This window comes from Terrapene carolina, unplaced genomic scaffold (assembly GCF_002925995.2).
Source record: "Terrapene carolina triunguis isolate 2854851 unplaced genomic scaffold, T_m_triunguis-2.0 Scaffold605, whole genome shotgun sequence".
Lineage (NCBI taxonomy): Eukaryota > Metazoa > Chordata > Testudines > Emydidae > Terrapene > Terrapene triunguis.
The window spans coordinates 251,841-270,009 of record NW_020664956.1 but is presented as its reverse complement, the minus strand read 5'-3'; the positions used below and the strand labels follow the sequence as shown (position 1 = coordinate 270,009).

Genomic DNA, 18,169 nt, shown 5'->3' with positions numbered 1-18,169 from the left:
GGGAGTGCAGGTATCTGGGCTCTGGGAGCCCTACACAGTTCCCTCCAGCAGCCCCCAACTGGAACTGGGTTATCATAGGGGCTTCTTTAACGCTCTACTCTTGGGGGAATCTTTTTTGCTGTTGTCTGTATTGTTGATATGTATTTAGAAATAAGTTACCAAAATAATTGAATCTGGAGTGATTATATTGTGTTATTTTGACAAATAAAATATACAGAATTCTAAAATATTATGTGCAGAATTTTTAGGCACAGGATTCCCCCAGGAGTAGTGTGTATATGGGGTGTACAAAGAGTTATGGATATATGTTAGAATTATGGTTTTAAAGTGTGTTTGGCAAGCAATGCATAATCCCCATCTGCCCTAAACAAATGAGTGTATAGTTGTTTGTCATCAGGTTGAGATAATGAAAGTGCATTTAGATAAAAGATCAACAAAGCCATCAACTTAGTGAGTGGGGGAGACAGCCTATTATGGGGGTCTGCCCCTCAAATGATAAGCAATTGAATCAACTGATTGTATATAACATTGCTGTATTATAAAAAGTGCATTGAGTAATGTCTTTTATGAAAGCCTGTGACATAATGACGACTAATAGCATTGTGAAGTGTCTGCATTAGCACTATATGAGGAATTGTGGATACTCACTGATGATATGCTTTAAAAGGCTGTGACCAAAACACAGGGAGAAAGTTTTTCCCCCAGAAAGGAGGGAAGGGAGTATCTACACATCTCCAATTAAATTAAGCAAGATGTGACCAAAAACAATGGAAACCCTATTTACATATGAATCAGCAAGGGGATGGGAGATCCACAGGCAGGAAAAAACATCATGAGATTATCCTGAGTCTGGGGACAAAACAGTGAGTTTGGGAAGATATACGGAGAGAAGAAGCAGCCATCTTGGCATCCATCACTGGACAGATAAAAGGGGACAGAGCTCTTGCAAGCTGAGTCCTTCAGCCAAGGGGGTCAAAGTCTCTGAGAAGTGAATACAGTATAAATTACTCCTGAGGACATTCTGCACCAAAAAATTAAAATTTCGGTGCCAAAAAATTAAAACTTCTTCATACAATATTTTAAAATTCTGCAAATTTTATTTGTTAAATAAATGTGGAGGCTCCAGCATGGCATTGGGGAGCACCGGTCACTGGCTGCACAGAGGTGGGAGATCACTGTGCAGCTCCCCCCCCGGGACACAGACTCAGCGGTGAGGCTGCACCCAACCCTGACACAGCGCAAGGATCGGGTCTGCCCCAGAAACATCCCAGGGCCTTGCCCCTCTGAGCCAGGTGCACCAGGTATGGGCAGGTAGGATCCAAGTGTGGAGGGGTTTAGGGTGGGGGGATCCAGGTGTGGATTGAAAGGGTTCTGTGTGCGGCAATCTGGGTGTGAGCGGCTCAGTGGGGGATCCAGGTGCTGGGGGGGGGAGGTGTCTGGATGCACAGGGGCTTGTTGGGGGATTCTGGGTGTAACAGTAATGGGACTCTGCAGGGGGGTATAGGTGAAGGTGGTTGGGGCTCAGCAGGGGGGGGGTCTGGGTGTGGGGGGCTCAATGGGGGGTCCAGATGCTGGGGGAGTGGGGCTCAGTGGGGTGGGGATCCAGGTGCAGCTGGTTGGGGCGGCTCATCGGGGTGGTCCAGGTGCAGGGGGAGTGGGGCTCATTGGGGGGTTCTGTGTGTGAGGCTCGGCGGGAGTTTCCAGAACGAGATGATGAGAGCTTGGATAAAAGTTTTAGCTGTGTGGATGGATAGGAAAGGTTGCATCTTAGAGCTGTTATGCAGAAAGAATAAATATTCTTTCCCCTTATTTAATATTCAATATCCTCTTTCCCTTACCTGCAGAGTCACAAACTTTCTCTGAGAGCTCTATCCGAGCATAGCGTTGTACCTCAGGGCTTTTTGTTTGTCCAGTGACGCAGTACCCTGCTGTCTTCCGCATCTTTTTGTTCCAGATGATTTCCATTTTCTCTGGCAACTGATAAAAAAAATGGAACAGTGCATTTGAACCACGCAGGGGCATGTGCAGGAATTTAAATTTGACCCCTTTTGGAGGCTCCCCCACACCCGGAGGCCCCTGATGATTACTGGGGGGGCCTGTGCCCCTGCTTGCCCCTCCATCCACACCCCCTGGAACCACATCACTGCCAGCTCATCTCACTTCCTCAGGTCCTTAAACTTCTGCCCTTGTGTGTGTGTACCACCACAGCCCTTCACAACACACCTTGGTGGGAAAGGACACCTTTGTTCATACTCTTTAGACAGAGATAGTGGGAAGTTAGATCTGAGAAACTCACTTTGCCTTCTCTACCTCTCCTTAGAGGCTGAAGAACTTCACTATCTTTAGAGTATGAAACAGCCACACAATAGTAATATTCTTTAAAAAGTTTTATTAAATGCAGAGAAAATGGTAGGAAACCAAAAAAGAACTGTTTGCATTATACCACTTAAGTAAGAGTACAGAGAAAAGAAGGAAAATCTCACATTTCTAGAAACCAAGTCCTTATATGACCTCCCTGCCCTGGTCAGCGGGACAATCTCTTCCTCGGGTATTCAGAGAGACATGTCTCCATCCCCTCTTTCACACAACCTGCTTATCAAGATCCCTGATCTAAGGTTTTATCCCCTATTTTCCAAAACAATTCTCTGAACACACAATGGGGGTTGAAGCCTTCCCCAGGAGATTGTCTAAGGAGGTATTAAATGTCCTTCACTGATGCTTAATAGCTGTCTTTCAAATACTTAGCTACCAAATTAAAGCGGAGCCCTTTATAAGATCATTTGACCTACCTGTCCCCAGTTTATCCAGACCTCTTTTTAAAATCTCATCAATTTTCCCTTGCCAGGATGTATAACTTCTTCTAATCCTATCAAACTGCTTAATCTCTGATCTCTTGTTGCTCCAAAATAGCAGCAGAAAGGAACCATCTCTTTCAGGATTCTAGTATTGCTGGTATGCTTAGTGCACGTCTTCACTGCACAATTAACCTGAACTCTTACCTGGTTTTTAGTCCAAACTCCTCTACCATCCACACAAGTAAAACTTTTGATCTGAATTTGAAGGTGCTTTAAATGCAGGATAGTTTATACAGGTAGGGGTATAGATTAAAACCTAGGCTTCCCTTTCACTTGCCCTGGACACCGTCCATTCTGCAGATAGGATGCAGGCAAAAATCACTCAAGTTCTGATAATCCTCCAATATCCTTCCCACAGTTCCCCATGAAGGACAGACAAGTTCTTGTAATTGACTGGGAAAGTCTCGTAGAGCATCTCAGTACAGAGAACCATACACATGAATGAGTGCAGAAACAGTGAGGACTCAGTAAGGTGAGTCTGGCTTTGTTGTCGAAATGCTGGGGTAGGCTAACCCAAGTGCCAATCATCTGGGTAACCTGTGCAGTTAGAGAGCCTACAGCAGCAATTCCCAAACTATGATCCAGGCAAGCACTTCTGGTCTGCAGAGAGCTGGCTGATCAAGTGGTGCTGGGCTCTTTGGTTCCAGCTTCTTTTACAGGAGTAGGAGCCAGCTTAAGATGCCTCAATTAGGGTCCACTGCTACATGAGAGTAAGAGAAGCATTCCAATGCAATGGGGGCTATACAACTATCTAGACATATAAGAATCAGAAGGCTCCATAAGGGACCAGATTCACCCAAGGCATCTAAAAATCAATTTTCCATATAAGCAACAGATATAGTTACTTAGGGATGTTACATGATTATGAATGGGAAGGGAGTTTGTGTCCTTGCAGTAATGAATGGATCAGGAGGTCTTTCTCCACAAGACTATTAAGAGATAATTCACACTGAGAAAGTCTGATAACTCCCAGAGTAAACCTATGATAAATCCCTTTTTAAAACCCTCACATTTTTGACCTGATTCAAATAGAAGCACCTTGTTACAAGGCTGAGCTTCATCCCAGTTAGTGAGCTAGAAGGAAAGGGCAATGGTTTCACAGAGAAAGCTAGTTAGCAGGATAACAGTGATTTTATTGTCCAGAAATGTGTTTACAAAAGCTACCTTTTGCTCAAAGATGGTGTTGTTATAAAGAGTGTAGAGCTTCTGTGTCAACTCATCCTTTTTTTTCCTGAAATTTTTCACATATTGGGATGCTGGGTTTGACAGCTCTTGTAAGAAACAGCCTGGCACTCCACACAGATTCCACCTGCATGAAAAGCAGCAGCAAAAAAAGCACATTTGTTGTCACAGAAGTCTTATGAAAAAGAATGGTTACTTATCTTATAGTAACTATGGTTCTTTGAGAAGTCTCTGTGAATCCCATTCTAGGTGTGCACGTTCCCCAGGCATGTGAGATTAGAATCTTTTGAACTGCAGTCAGCCATGCCTGCACCATGTATGTCCTTATACCCCACACCTAAGGGCATAAAGGACAGAGCAGCTGCAACCATTCCTCAGTTCCCTTGCTAATTCAGAATCCCAGATAATAAGGGCTCTGAAAAAGTGGGGATGAAGGGCTGGTTGTGGGATCCACACGGATGATAATACCTCAGAAGAAAAAATACTATAAGTTAAGTAATTGATTTGAAGTTGTGTCCTTCACAGCGAAGGAGAGTGTTCTAGCCACTGGGCTATGGGGTAGTGTGGGCTGGGTCTCAATCTCTCCTGTTGAAATTGTTGCGCTTTTTATAAATAAATAGTCCTTGGAGCAGGGACTTGAATTAGGGTCTCCTGCATTCTAGCTACAAGGAATGCGACCTTCCACGACAAGTGGGAAAGGGAACAAGAAGCTAGAGGCTCAAAGGGCGGGCCCATGAGCCTGGTGACAAGGTGGAGGACCGGGTCCCAGACCGGTGGAAAGAGTCTTTCAAGGCCTTTCAGGAATCGGATAGTCATCTCATGAGAGAATACCAATCTATCCTGGACGCAGGGATGGAAGGCCGATATGTCCGCCAGGTGAACCTTAATCGAAGATAAGGCAAGGCCCTGGTGCTTTAAATGAAGCAGGTAATCCAGAACGGACTGCAGAGATGACTGGCTCGGGGAGATATTCCGTTCTGACACGTAGCAGGAGAATCGCTTCCACTTTGCCAGGTAAGTTGCTCTGGTGGAGGGCTTTTTGCTCTCCAAGGTCACGTGCTGTACCTGACTAGAGCAGGCTTGTTCCTCTGGATTCAGCCACGCATCATCCAAGCTGTGAGGTGGAGAGAGACGAGGTTCAGGTGCAGCAACCGACAGTGATCCTGTGAGAGTAGGTCCAGGCAGCTAGGAAGTGCCCATGGGGCTGCTACGGCCAAGTCCATGAGCATGCTGAACCAATGTTGGCGAGACCAAGCTGTGGCGATAATAATGATCCATGCCTTGTTCCTCTTAATTTTTAAGAGGACCTTGCTGATGAGCAGAATTGGCGGGAAGGCATACATCAGGTCTCCTGACCAAGATAGGAGAAAGGCATCGGAAAGTGAGCCTCTGCCGAGACCTTGCAGAGAGCAGAACTGATAACACTTTCTGTTCTGTCTGGTGGCGAATAGGTCAACTTGGGGAGCTCCCCTCTTCTGGAAGAGCATCCTGACAACCTCCGAGTGAAGGGACCACTTGTTGTGAGAGAAGTAGGACCTGCTGAGGTGATCCGCCAGTGTGTTCTGGACGCCGGGGCGTCTGTGGCTTCCAGGTGGATCGCATGTTGGATGCAGAAGTCCCACAGATAAAGGGCTTCCTGGCACTGAGCCGATGAATGAGTTCCCTCTTGCCTGTTGACACAGAACATGGAGGCCGTGTTGTCCGTCAACACCTGCATCACCCGACCGGACAGTTGGGGAAGGAACACTTCACAGGCCAGGCAGATGGCTCTGAGTTCCCTGATGTTTATATGTAGCGCAAGCTCCTCTCGCGACCATAGCCTGAGTCTGCAGTGTACTGAGATGTACTCCCCAACCCAGATCAGACGCATCCAATATCAGGGAAACTGTGAGTTCTGGGCTCGCAAACTAGCACACCCTCCAACACTAGAACTGGATCAGACCACCACTGTAAGGAGGTAAGTACTCACGGCGGGATCATGAAGAGTTTGTCCAGGTGATGCCTGGCTGGGAAGTAGACCGATGCCAGCCACATCTGGAGAGAACGTAGTCTGAGCCTCGCTTGCCAAACAACATACATGCATGCGGCCACGTGCCCCAATAGTCTGAGACAGACCTGGGCAGTGGTGAACGGATAGGTAGTGATTCTGGTGATCAGATCTGACATTGCCCTGAACCTGGCCTCTGGCAAGAACGCTCTGGTTCAGGTAGAGTCAAGGACCGCTCCAATAAACTCTATCCTTTGAACCTGAACCAATGTTGATTTTTGTTCGTTTATCAACAGAGCTTGACAAGTGGCTAGCAACATTGCGATGCTGCGCTGGATGTGGACTCTGGAGTGGCCCTTGTTGAGCCAGTCGTCGAGGTACGGGTAGATCTGGATATCCTGACATCTGAAGTAGGCCACCACTATTGACATGCACTTCATAAACACCCTTGGTGCCGTTGCCAGGCCAAAAGGGAGCACTGCGAATTGATAGTGGGCAGTCCCAACCATGAATCGTAGGAACCTTCTGTGTCTGTGAAATATCCATATGTGAAAGTAAGCGTCTTTCAGACTGAGGGCAGTGTACCAGTCTCCCGGATTCAGGGAAGGAATGATGGAGGCCAGGGAGACCATGAGGAACTTCGACTTCTTGAGATACCTGTTGAGGTTTCGCAGGTCGAGAATGGGACATAGACCCCCTCCCTTGGTCTTTGGGATCAAAAAATAGCATGAGTAAAACCCTTTCCCTTTCAAGTGCAGAGAAACTTCCTCCACGACTCCCACCCGCAGGAGGCCTTGCATCTCTTGGGTGAGCAGATGCTCGTGAGAAGGGTCCCTGAAGTGCGAGGGAGGGATAGAAATGAACTGGAGGGTATATCCCCCTACTACTGTGCTGAGGACCCACTGGTCCAATGTTATAGAGACTCAGGCAGGGAGGTAGGGGGATAAACGGCTGGAAAATAACAGGGGTGCTGGATCCAGGACACAGGCTGGAAGGTCACACTTGAGTGCACCCTCAAAATGCCTGCTTATTACCCGGCTGGTTGCAGGTAAGAGCTCAAGCGAGCTAAAGAGGTCAGCTGTTGGCCTTCTGGCACTTGTAGCCTTTGCTCTTCTTGCAGAAGAGCTCTGATCAGGATTGGCTCCTGAACCTGTGGGCCTTTTTTTTTTTCCCCATCCATTACTCATCCCATAGTGATCGCTCCTGTGGCTCCTATCTCACAGGCCTGGGCCTGGCTCCTCACCCTGGGCATTGCAACCAGGCATGCAGGGTTGTAGCATTACTCAGGTTTGGGCCAGCCCAACCATCCCTCCATTATAGGGGTGAGGAGGGGGAAACTTGAGCATCACTGTAACCCGGTGCACCAGGTCGCAATGCCTAGAGTGGGGAGCACAGTTCATCTCTGCCTGTACTTGAAGTGAGTGTGGGACAGGCTCCCTCTCATCCAGGGGAACACAAAGTTGCCCGTTCCTGCAGGTGAGTGAGTGTGTAGCTTCTCCCCGGCACCAGTGTTTCCTCCACACCCAGACTGGGATTAGGATAGCAGTGCCAGGGCAGTGTTGCTCTAAATGTGCGGTACCTCCTCATTTGAATTTAAAAAAAAAAAAAAAAAAAAAAAATCCAAGAGGTGTAATGGTAAACAATAAATTTAGCATGACTGCTCTATTTTTTTTTTTTTTTAAATAAAAAGTGTGAGAAATCCACAGCACCAGTCATGGTTCACTAAAGGATCTGAGCCTCCCTTGACTGGTGAGAGGACAGAGGAAATGTGTGCGCGTAGGTCCTGTTCAGTATCATGGTCTCAACAAAGACTGACTACAGACACTTCCCTCACAAGTTGGGGGGCAGGTTACACAAGGGACATGGTCTCCTCAGGAGTCTGTGCTCCCCTTCAGCGTGTTGGAGTTGAGAGCAGTCAGTTTGGCCTGTGACAATTCCTCTCACATTTGCAGCCAGTCAGTCTAGGTGTTATCAGGCAATATGATGGTGCTATATTACATTAACAAGCAGGGAGGATTGTGCTCCTTGGAGCTATGTGCGGAGGCTGTCGCCCTCTGGAACTTGCACCATACCTATGCAAAAAGTGTCCTGACCACTGTGCATCTGCCAGGAGTGCAAAACAGTATGGCATACTCCTTGAGCAGACAGCTCTCCACATAACATGTGTGGCAGCTGCACAACCAAAATCTACAGGACGTGTTTTGGGTGCGAGGGTCTCCAAACCACAATACTATGTGTGTCAAATATGAAGAAAAAGTGCAAAGATTTCTGCTCCAGAGGGGGTTGCCTCGTGGGCAACGCTTTCCTCAGGTGATGGCTGGGGGCCCTAAGGTACACCTCCCCCTCCCCCTTCCCGTTACAGAGGGTATTGAGGAAAATCCAATAAAACAAGGCACAGGTCATTCGCATTGCACCTGGTTGAATCCGTCAGGTCTCATACCCCATGTTATTGCAATTGTTATGCCAGCCGCCTCTCCCAAGGCAACAACTCTTGACTCAGAATAAGGAGTGGACTTCCCCAAGTTTTCCCCGATCCAGTCTTTTGAACAGATCTAGAAGCATTGTGGTTGCTTCACGCGATCCTTTCGGAGGCAATCTTCTAAAGTAGGAGTGCACTGCTGTCCCCTGTGGACAAAAGTGAGCTGCCACCACCGACAATACCTTGGTGAAAACTCCCAGCACCATCAAGAGCCTGAAAGAGAGCGCCCAGTACTGGTAGTGTTTGGCCAAAAATAACAGGAATTTTCTGTGTGCCAGGTGAATGTCCATGTGTAAATAGGGATCTTTGAGATTGAGGGTCATGAATCAATATCCTAAATCTATAGAGAGGATAGATGCAGACAAAATTGTTCAGTCCCCTCACCATCTTTTTGGGGATGAGGGAGTACCTTGACTAGAACTGTTTCCCCCTTGCTGCTAGTTTCATTCCCCCAGTTGAAGGAGCGACTTTACATCCTGAATGATGGGGAGAGGTGGTGAGGGGTGCGGAAGGAAGAAGATAGTCACCAGCTTTCCCTTGTCAATCAGGGCCTGAAACTGCTCCTTACTGTCCTGAGGAACCTCATCAACAAAGCCTGTCAGCTTGTCATAGATGATAATATATTTGGCCATCAGTGCTTGACAGTTTTAAAAACTCAAAACTGGAGGGAGGCCGACAAGGATGCCTTCCTCCCACAGAGGTCCAACATCTTTGCTTCCTGGTCCCGGGGAGTAAACCTGGCTTGTTGGTGCTTACTATGCTTGGTGGCTGCTGACACTACCAGGAAGTTGGGAGGCAGCTATAAGAATAGGTATTCTGACCCTTTCATAGGTATGCAATACCTCTTTGTAGCCCACTTGGATACTGGTGGAACTGTGGCAAGCATCTGCTAAGTGTCTTGGCAGGTTCAAGGGTGGCATAGTTGATTGGAAGTGCCAGTCTACTCAGTCCAGAGCTGCGCATGATGTCTAGCAGTCTGTGGACTTCATGGACCTCTTCCAAAGGAATTTGTACCCTCCTGAGCAAGTCCTGGAAAGCCTTAGGAGCCTTTGGGTATGGCAGGAAAGCTGGAATCACTGCCTCATCTGGAGAGGATGACGACAGAATCACCAGCGTGATGTTCGCCTATTCCGGTTATTGTGGCTGTTGGGGAGGGTACTAGTATCACAGGTCTTCTGGGCCCCAATACTGTCATTGTGGGACTTAAGACCTTCTTGGTGCCTGGCCCCAGGGTGATGGGTACCGTAGAGGGGCTTGGCCGAGGCTCGTCCCTCCGCGTGGCTGTGGGGTATCTCACCGCCCCGCAATAGTTCGCTATGGGTCCAAGCCCTGGGTCAGGGCTGGCCAGTAAACAAACAGTCAGGAGCTTGGGCCCTTAGGCAGGGGCTGAGCCACTAGTTCAATATGAGCCCAGGCCCTGGGTCAGGGCGGGGCAGCAAACACACAATCAGGGGATCAGGCTTCTGATGCGAGGGGGAGACTGCCACCCATGAGTGGGGTGGCAGGGGGGACGCAGGCCCACCCACTTCACTGCGTCCCAGCCCGGGGCCCTAACAGCGGCAGAAGACTCGCTGCTGTGTCAGTGGGGATCCTGACCGCAACACACTGACATTGGTTCTGGCCCTGCTGCGCCCAGGCCAGGGTCGGCTGCCCCCAGGCTACTTCCGGACTCCCCCTCGTAAGGTACCTGGGTTTGGCCAGTGTCCTCGGCGGTTTCCTGCACCATCGGTTCCTCCGGGTAACTAGCGACGGGTAGGTGCGGCTCCTCCTCGGGGTAGCTGGCGAGGGGTAGGCTCAGCAGCTCCTCAAGGTAGCTGGCGAGGGGTAGGCTCGGTTGCTCCTCAGGGTAGCTGGCGAGGGGTAGGCTCGGCTGCTCCTCAGGGTAGCTGGCGAGGGGTAGGTTCGGCTGGCCCGGCCAGTCCTCGGGTCGGCCACAGCCTGCCGGCGTTTCCCAACCCGGAGGTAGGCCACAGGCATCTGGCCTCTCCGGCGGCTGGCCTTCAAGTGAGCTCTGCAGCGGGGTTTTCTACTTCCTGTCCTGTTCCGTGACCTCTGGGGGGCGGGCACAGGACCCACTAGCTCCGCTCACATTGGTGCTAGGGGAGGCTCGTCCCTCCCTCCGCAGGGCTGTGGAGTATCCCATCGCCTCGCTAAAGGTACCAATAAGTAAAGCGAGGGTAGTCTGTTCTTTTGGGAGTACTGAGATACACTGGAGACTCCTGACACACTGTATGAGCTTTGCCCCCAGAGGTGCCCCTCAGGGAATAGTCAGAATATGGGGCATACCCATCTCCATCTTTTGACTCTGACCTCAGATCCAAAACGGGAGAGGTCTCAGTATCTGAGGAGGTGGTGATCACCTGCCTCTACTCACCGATGGTAGCGGTATTGTGGTAGCTTAACCGCAGGTTGAAAACACAAAGGGTGCCAGATCTGGCAGTGCCGACACAGCGGCTGTTGTTGGTGTCAAAATACTACTCCCAGTACCAGGAGTTGACACAGTCTTGCCCTTCAATGAAGTACCAGGCTGGTCTGTCCTGATATCAGACAGTCCCACTCCAGAGCACGAGGTCTCTCCTGGCTTGGTATGAGATGGGGACATTTGCCTCTTTGAGGGCTTGGATACGGAGCTCCCTCTTTCCCTTATTGGAGTGCTTGTCTCTCCCTTCCCTCCCCATTTGCCTTGGCTCTGCTCAAGTTTCTTGGCGCCAGCTGGGAGAGGGTGTGGAGGCCTGGAACTGGCTAGAGCTAAGCTCAACGGGCTGCTCCTACCTTTTTCAGGCCAATGTACTGGGTTGGGGGGAGAGGGTGTCTCTCCTGTCAGCTGTCCATGGTCTCATGGGCCTCTCCATGAGGAGTTTTCAGACTTGGAACTTTCTTGACTGCTTTGTCCTGCTGCACCTGGTCTGGATGTGGGTTTCCCCAGGCGGTACAGACAGGCATCATAGTAGACTGTGACCAGGAAGAGCTTGTGGCAGTTGATGCAGTTTTTGAAGTGGAGGATCCTTAGAACCCTTTCCCTGCTGCCACTGGAAGAAGCAAAATGCCTTTTTTTAAACAGGAATTGCTCCTCCGAATTTTAGCAAACTGAACCCCAAATATCTCTCAATTAACTAGACTAAATAATTAAAGCTAACTAAGTATTAAAAATTATTTACAATTTATTTACAGGAAAAAGCTGAAGAAGTCAGCATGAACACTGATGCTCCGTCCTAAATAATGAGTGGTAAGAAGGAAGTAAAGATGGCAGCAGTCCGGCAGCTCCCCCTTAAAACCCTTGGTGTGAAGCACAAAGAGAGTGCGGGTGCCCAAGGAGAGCAAACTGACACTCCTAGGGAAAAAATCTCCAGTCCTGGGCACACAGAGTATATGCGCAAACCTGTAGTGCACTACACAGGAGGGTCAAGCACTTGAAGAACAAGTATGATCCTGCGTTATAGTGAGAGACTAAATAAATAAAATAAATAGTTTATCCAAGAGAAGATTAACAAAGATCTAATAATAGATAGCTCTTTAATCTAAAGGGCAAAGGCAGAACAAGGATTAGAAGCAAAAACTAGACAAATTCGGACTAAAAATAAGGTGCTTTTAGGGTTAGGGTTAACCTGAGTGATTAACCACTGGAAGAACATACCTACCTACAGATTCTCCATTACTTGAAGCTTTTTTACTTAAGACTGGATATCTTTCTAAAAGATAAACTATATAGCTCAAACAGAAATTATAGAATTAGTAGAGAGTTTACTGTGTGAGGTTCTTTGGTGTGTGTTATGCAGGAGGAAAGACTAGCTGATCACAATGATCCCTTTAAGTCTTAAAATCTATAAGTAAGTTCCAATATCATTATATAAATCAAATGGTATGTCAGCACCTAAAATACTTTCTTCAGTTTCAGTTACCCTGCCTCCAAAGGGATACAGCAAAAAGAGGCAGTTCAGAGACAGGTGACAAAATGATTAGAGGTGTGAAAAGACTTCCATTTCAGGTCAGACTGAAAATATTAGGGTTGTTTAGAGAATAGGCAATAAGAGAAGTATTTAAATGAATGCTATAGAGAAGGTAATAAGGTTCACTTGTTTACCCTCTCTCAATGCAAGAAAGTGCATTTAAAACCTATAAAAACAGTTGTTTTTTTAAACACAATGCACAAGTAATCCGTGGAACTCAATGTCACACGACTGAGACAAAGTTTAGTATGTTCATAGAAAGTATTAAACATTTCTATGAACTGAAAACCCCACAGATGCAATGGTGCCACAAGTTTGCCTTGGAATGGAGGCTCCCACAGCACTGAGGAAAAGATGGTTTCAGAAAAAGCCTTTCAGAATCTGACCCCCAGACCCTATCAGGGAGTGGTCAGGGTTTAGCAATGAGGATGGTTCAAGTCATTCAAAGCCCTTTCTATCAGAGCTCTTGAAAGGCATACAGTAGCCAGAGACTCAAGGGTCCATCTTTAGGGCTCCGTGTTTGTCATGGAGATTGCGGAAGTCACAGATTCCAGGGCCAGCTGCTTGGGTAGCCCTGGGGTCAGCCACGCCGGCTGCTACTGTAATGGCTCCCGCACCAGTCACTGATAGAGTGGCCCTGGGGCCAGCCGCACCAGCTGCTGTTCTGGTAGCCCCAGGCACCGCCCGAGCAGCGGCCGATGTGGCTGGCCCCAGGGACTGCCTGAGCAGCTGGTGCCAGGGGCCCCCCCAGGGCTCCTCCCCCTGGCGGCTGGTGCCTTAGCAGTATCCGAAGGGTTAGCTGTGGCGCCCCCTTGAGTGCCACACTCATGTGTCAGTATATTAGGCGCCACCAACCCTACGCCCTTCTCAGTTCCTTCTTGCTGACAACTCCGACAGAGGGACAGGAGGGTGGGTAATGGAATGGATATGAGCAACACATCTTGAAGAACAAAGTTACGAAAGGTAAGTAACACAACTTTTTTCTTCTTTGAGTGCTTACTCATGTTGATTCCATTCTAAGTGACTCACAAGCAGTAGCCCTGGAGGTGGGCTTGGAGTTCACGGTCGTGCGGCTTGCAACACTGCCTTACCAAAGCCAGCATCATCTTGGGCCTGCAGGGTAAGTGCATAATGAGACGTAAACGTGTGGATGGATGACGAGGCAGCGGACCTGCAGATATCTTGAATAGGCACTTGGGCCAGGAATGCCACCGCCGAGGCTTGCGCCCTAGTCGAGTGGGTGGTTACAATTATTGGTGGAGGCACTTTTGCCAGATCATAGCAGAAAAGGATGCAGGAAGCGATCCAGGATGAAATTCTCTGGGCAGACACTGGAAGACCTTTCATCCTGTCCGCCACCGCGACAAACAACTGCATCGGCTTACAGAACGGCTTGGTCCTTTCGATATAAAAGGCCAGGGCTCTCCTGACGTCCAGAGAGTGCAATTTGCTCTCTTCTTCCAACTTATGAGGTTTTGGAAAGAAGAAAGGAGAGAACCACTAACCACTTCCTAGGCAAGGGGAAAAAGGTGCTACAACCAACCGTCATGGGTGGTAAGAAGGAACTGAGAGGGCGTAGGCCTGGCGGCACCTAATATACTGACACATGAATGCGGCACTCCAGGGGGCACCACTGCCGACCCTACTGATACCAATAAGGCAAAAATCTCTGATGACCGTGCATATACCTAGAATGGAATCGACATGAGCAAGCACTCAAAGAAGAACAAGCTTTGTAGTTTTATGTTAACTGCAGAGCAAGCACTTTTGTAGCCTGACAAATTTCCAGAGTGCTAATCTACATGACAGCAGTGCTTTGCCTCTAACCTCACCAGCATTTCCTGACCCATTTGTTATACTCATAGGAGACAGTAAAAGATGGAGAAGAGAAAGACCTACCTTTCCTCTGTATCTGATGAATGTACACAATAGACTGATTCGCTCTTAGGAACCTTCAGAGAAGGCATTTCTTTAGATGAAGAGGATTCTGACTTTGGTGTCACGATTCTCTCTTTCTTAACAGAGTGTTGTGCACTGTCACAAGGAGGCTTGAAGTTTCCCAGTTCTGCAAGTACAAATCAAAAGATTAAACAACCAATTTAACCAAATATCATGAAGTTCCAGCAACGAATACAGAATATAGAGACTGGCAACAGGACCACAAACCACTACACAGTAAACTGTGCATTCCTCACTCAATATGCCCACCTTCAGAGGTGTCTGGGTATATTCACAAGATTGCCTTCAAAACACCAAAGTAGTTTATTGGTTGACAAACATGATATAACTGTCTCAATAACTAGAGCTCCTCTACTACTGCCAAAAATATTACTTGGTATATTTATATTCTTTAGAAAAATTACTTCAGTATCAGAAAAATCTTCTTTGATCTGCAGAACATTAACATAGTTCAAATCAGATGCAAAAAGCAGTTTGTAATCTTCTCTCTCTCTCTCTCTCTCACACACACACACACACACACCCCATTAAAATGGAGTTAGGACAAAAGCAGGCATCAGAAACTTAAAAATAATAGACAACAGACGCAACTATCCCAAAACCAAGGTGTTATAGACCCAGGATATTCTGATTAAAAGTTACACTTAACAGTAAACCAAACATGTTATGGAAATGCACAGGTAATGCACTCAAACAATCTGAATTCTGACCTCTAGAGAAGCCATGGAATAACAATGTGATTATGTTTAAGACATTTTAGAGCTTGTGGTGCCAGATTAGATGAAAAATCGTTGCTTACCTTGCAGCAGGTATTATGTATTCCACCCTTAGTGTGCATATGCCCATGTGCTTGACTTCAGATTCTTTTGGCCAGCAGTAGCTATTGGGTCTGTCCCTGTGCCCTGAGTGTCTTCATGTCTCCTCCACCCACAGGCATAAAGGGCAGAGTGGGGTCAGTTGTGTCAGTTGCTTTGCCCAATACAGGATTTAGAAGGTATAGGACTTTGCAAAAGCATGAAAAAAGGGCAGGTTGTGGAATACACATGGACAACATCTTGAAGAACAACAGTTACTGTAAGGAAAGTAACTTTTTCCTTCTGAGTGCTTGTCCACATATATTCCATTCTTGAAAGCAGTGACTGATATAAAGGTGGTGGTCGTTCAGATCTACTTAAATAAGGATTGCAACACAGCTCTACCAAAATGGGCATCAGATTTAGATGCCTCTTAAAAAGAATGTTTAGTAACTGGATGTGCTGATCCCCAAGATGCTGCTTTACAAATTTCAGAGACCTGAAGAAGAGCTCTGTGTAAGGAAAGAAAAAGGTCCTGAATTTTCTTCTGATCACCCTTAGAATCAGAGGGATTAGAGGGTATGCATACATCACCCCTGGAGTCCACAGTATGAGGAATGCATCTGCTCAAGATACAGGGGTTCCAATCCGCTCTCAAAGAAAGGTTTGACACTGTTCTTTTCCATGGCAAACAAGTTTATGTTTGGATGACCCCAGTCACAAAATACTCTTTGAATGATGGAGTCTTGATCACTGTCAGAAAACTGTCCGAGAATCCAACAATATATATTGTAATCCTAGCAGATGAAGAGTTATGACTGTTACTTGCTGAAGTTTCACAGGTGAATCACCTCCTGGCATAAAGGAGAAATCTGGCTAATCCCTGTCTGTTTATGTAAACAGCACTGTGGTAATGCCTGCCATTACCAAAACGGTCTTCCTTTCATTCAACGCAAGACATGTCACACATGCTAGGTAGACTGCTCTGAGTTCTAATATGTTGATGTACAGGTGTATCTCACACGCCCACAGTTCTTAGCCCTTGTGATGGATCAAATGAGCTCCCTATCCCAGATTGAAAGCATCTGTTACAAATATGTTTGTGGATAGAGCTGGAGAAAATGGAACATTCTTACAAACTGCATCTGGGTTCTTCCACCAATTTAACAATATGACAACTTCTTGTGGAATCTGAACTGGCATGTCTAGGTGATGTCTCCTTAGGCAACAGGTGGATTTCAACCACCCTTGCAAATAATGGAGGCACAGTCTGGCATCTCGAATCACAAATGTGGAGAGACCATATGGCCTAACATTCTTATCAGCTTATGTGAGTTTCTCTGACTGATTTATGGTCTGACAGTGTCAAACTTGATTCAGATAGAGCCTGCGAAAAGTTACACAGGGATCTCACAAAACTGGGTGACTGGGCAACACAATGGTGATGAAATTCAATGTTGATAAATGCAAAGTAATGCACATTGGAAAACAATCCCAACTAACTGTATAAAATGACAGGGTCTAAATTAGCTGTTACCACTCAAGAAAGATCTTGGAGTCATTGTGGATAATTCTCTGAAAACATCCACGCAACGTGCAGTGGAAGTAAAAAAGCTAACAGAATGTTGGGAATCATTAGGAAAGGGATAGATAAAAAAAAGAGAGAAAATATAATGCCTCTATATAAATCCATGGTACGCCCACATCTTGAATACTGCATGCAGATCTGGTTGCCCCATCTCAAAAAAGGAATTGGAAAAGGTACAGAAAAGGGCAACAAAAATGATTAGGGGTATGCAACAGCTTCCATATGAGGAGATATTAATAAGACTGGGACTTTTCAGCTTGGAAAAGAGACGACTAAGGGGGGATATGATAGAGGTCTATAAAATCGTGACTGGTGTGGAGAAAGTAAATAAGTGTTATTTACTCCTCATAACACAAGAACTAGGGGTCACCAAATTAAATTAATAGGCAGCAGGTTTAAAGCAAAAGGAAGTATTTCTTCACACAACACACAGTCAACCTGTGCAACTCTTTGCCAGAGAATATTGTGAAGGCCAAGACTATTACAAGGCTCAAAAAATAACTACGGAAGTTCATGGACGATAGGTCCATCAATGGCTATTAGCCAGGATGGGCAGGGATGCTGTCCCTAGCCTCTGTTTGCCAGAAGCTGGGAATGGGCAACAGGGAATGGATCACTTGATTATCTGTTCTGTTCATTCCCTCTGAAGCACCTGGCATTGGCCACTGTCGGGAGACAGGATACTGGGCTAGATGGACCTTTGGTTTGACCAGTATGCCGTTCTTATGGCTAGCAGAACCCCTATAAATTTTATCTTCTGAATCAGCATTAATGAAGATTTCTTTGTTGATACTGAGCTCCAAAGCAGCAAAGGTCTGTACAAAGTGACATGTACTGTTTGTGACTTGCTGAGAAGAATTTAATCTAATCACATCAGCCACACCATCAGGGGCTCGTTCACCTGCACATCTACCAACGTGATATATGCCATCATGTGACAGCAATGCCCCTCCGCCATGTACATTGGCCAAACCGGACAGTCTCTACGCAAAAGAATAAATGGACATAAATCAGACGTCAAGAATTATAATATTCAAAAAACCAGTCGGAGAACACTTCAACCTCCCTGGACGCTCAATTACAGACCTAAAAGTCACAATTCTTCAACAACAAAAACTTCAACAGACTCCAACAAGATAGATAGAAATTCCATGCTTGAATTATATGAGTATAGCAGTAGGAATATACTACTGACCAGGATGGTGATGGTGATTGTGAAATGCTTAGGGTGATTAGGCTATAAAAATAGAGTTTCAATAATAATAGGGAATTTCAACTATCCTCATACTGACTGGGTGAATGTCACCTCAGGATGAGGTGCAGAGATAAAATTTCTAGACATCATTAATGACTGCTTCTTGGAGCAACTCGTCCTAGA

The 18,169-nt window shown here is 46.8% G+C and overlaps 1 protein-coding gene across 1 annotated transcript in view; it reads right to left on the bottom strand.

Moving 5' to 3' along the window:
* GCNA (germ cell nuclear acidic peptidase) overlaps positions 1 to 18,169 on the bottom strand; it is a 34,640-nt gene that overhangs the window by 922 nt on the left and 15,549 nt on the right. The window contains exons 7-9 of the mRNA XM_026659190.1: positions 14,350 to 14,515; positions 4,020 to 4,164; positions 1,839 to 1,977 (exon numbers count right to left, since the gene is read on the bottom strand). Of these exons, the coding sequence (XP_026514975.1) occupies positions 1,839 to 1,977; positions 4,020 to 4,164; positions 14,350 to 14,515 (450 nt within the window). The remainder of the gene's footprint in view (positions 1 to 1,838; positions 1,978 to 4,019; positions 4,165 to 14,349; positions 14,516 to 18,169) is intronic.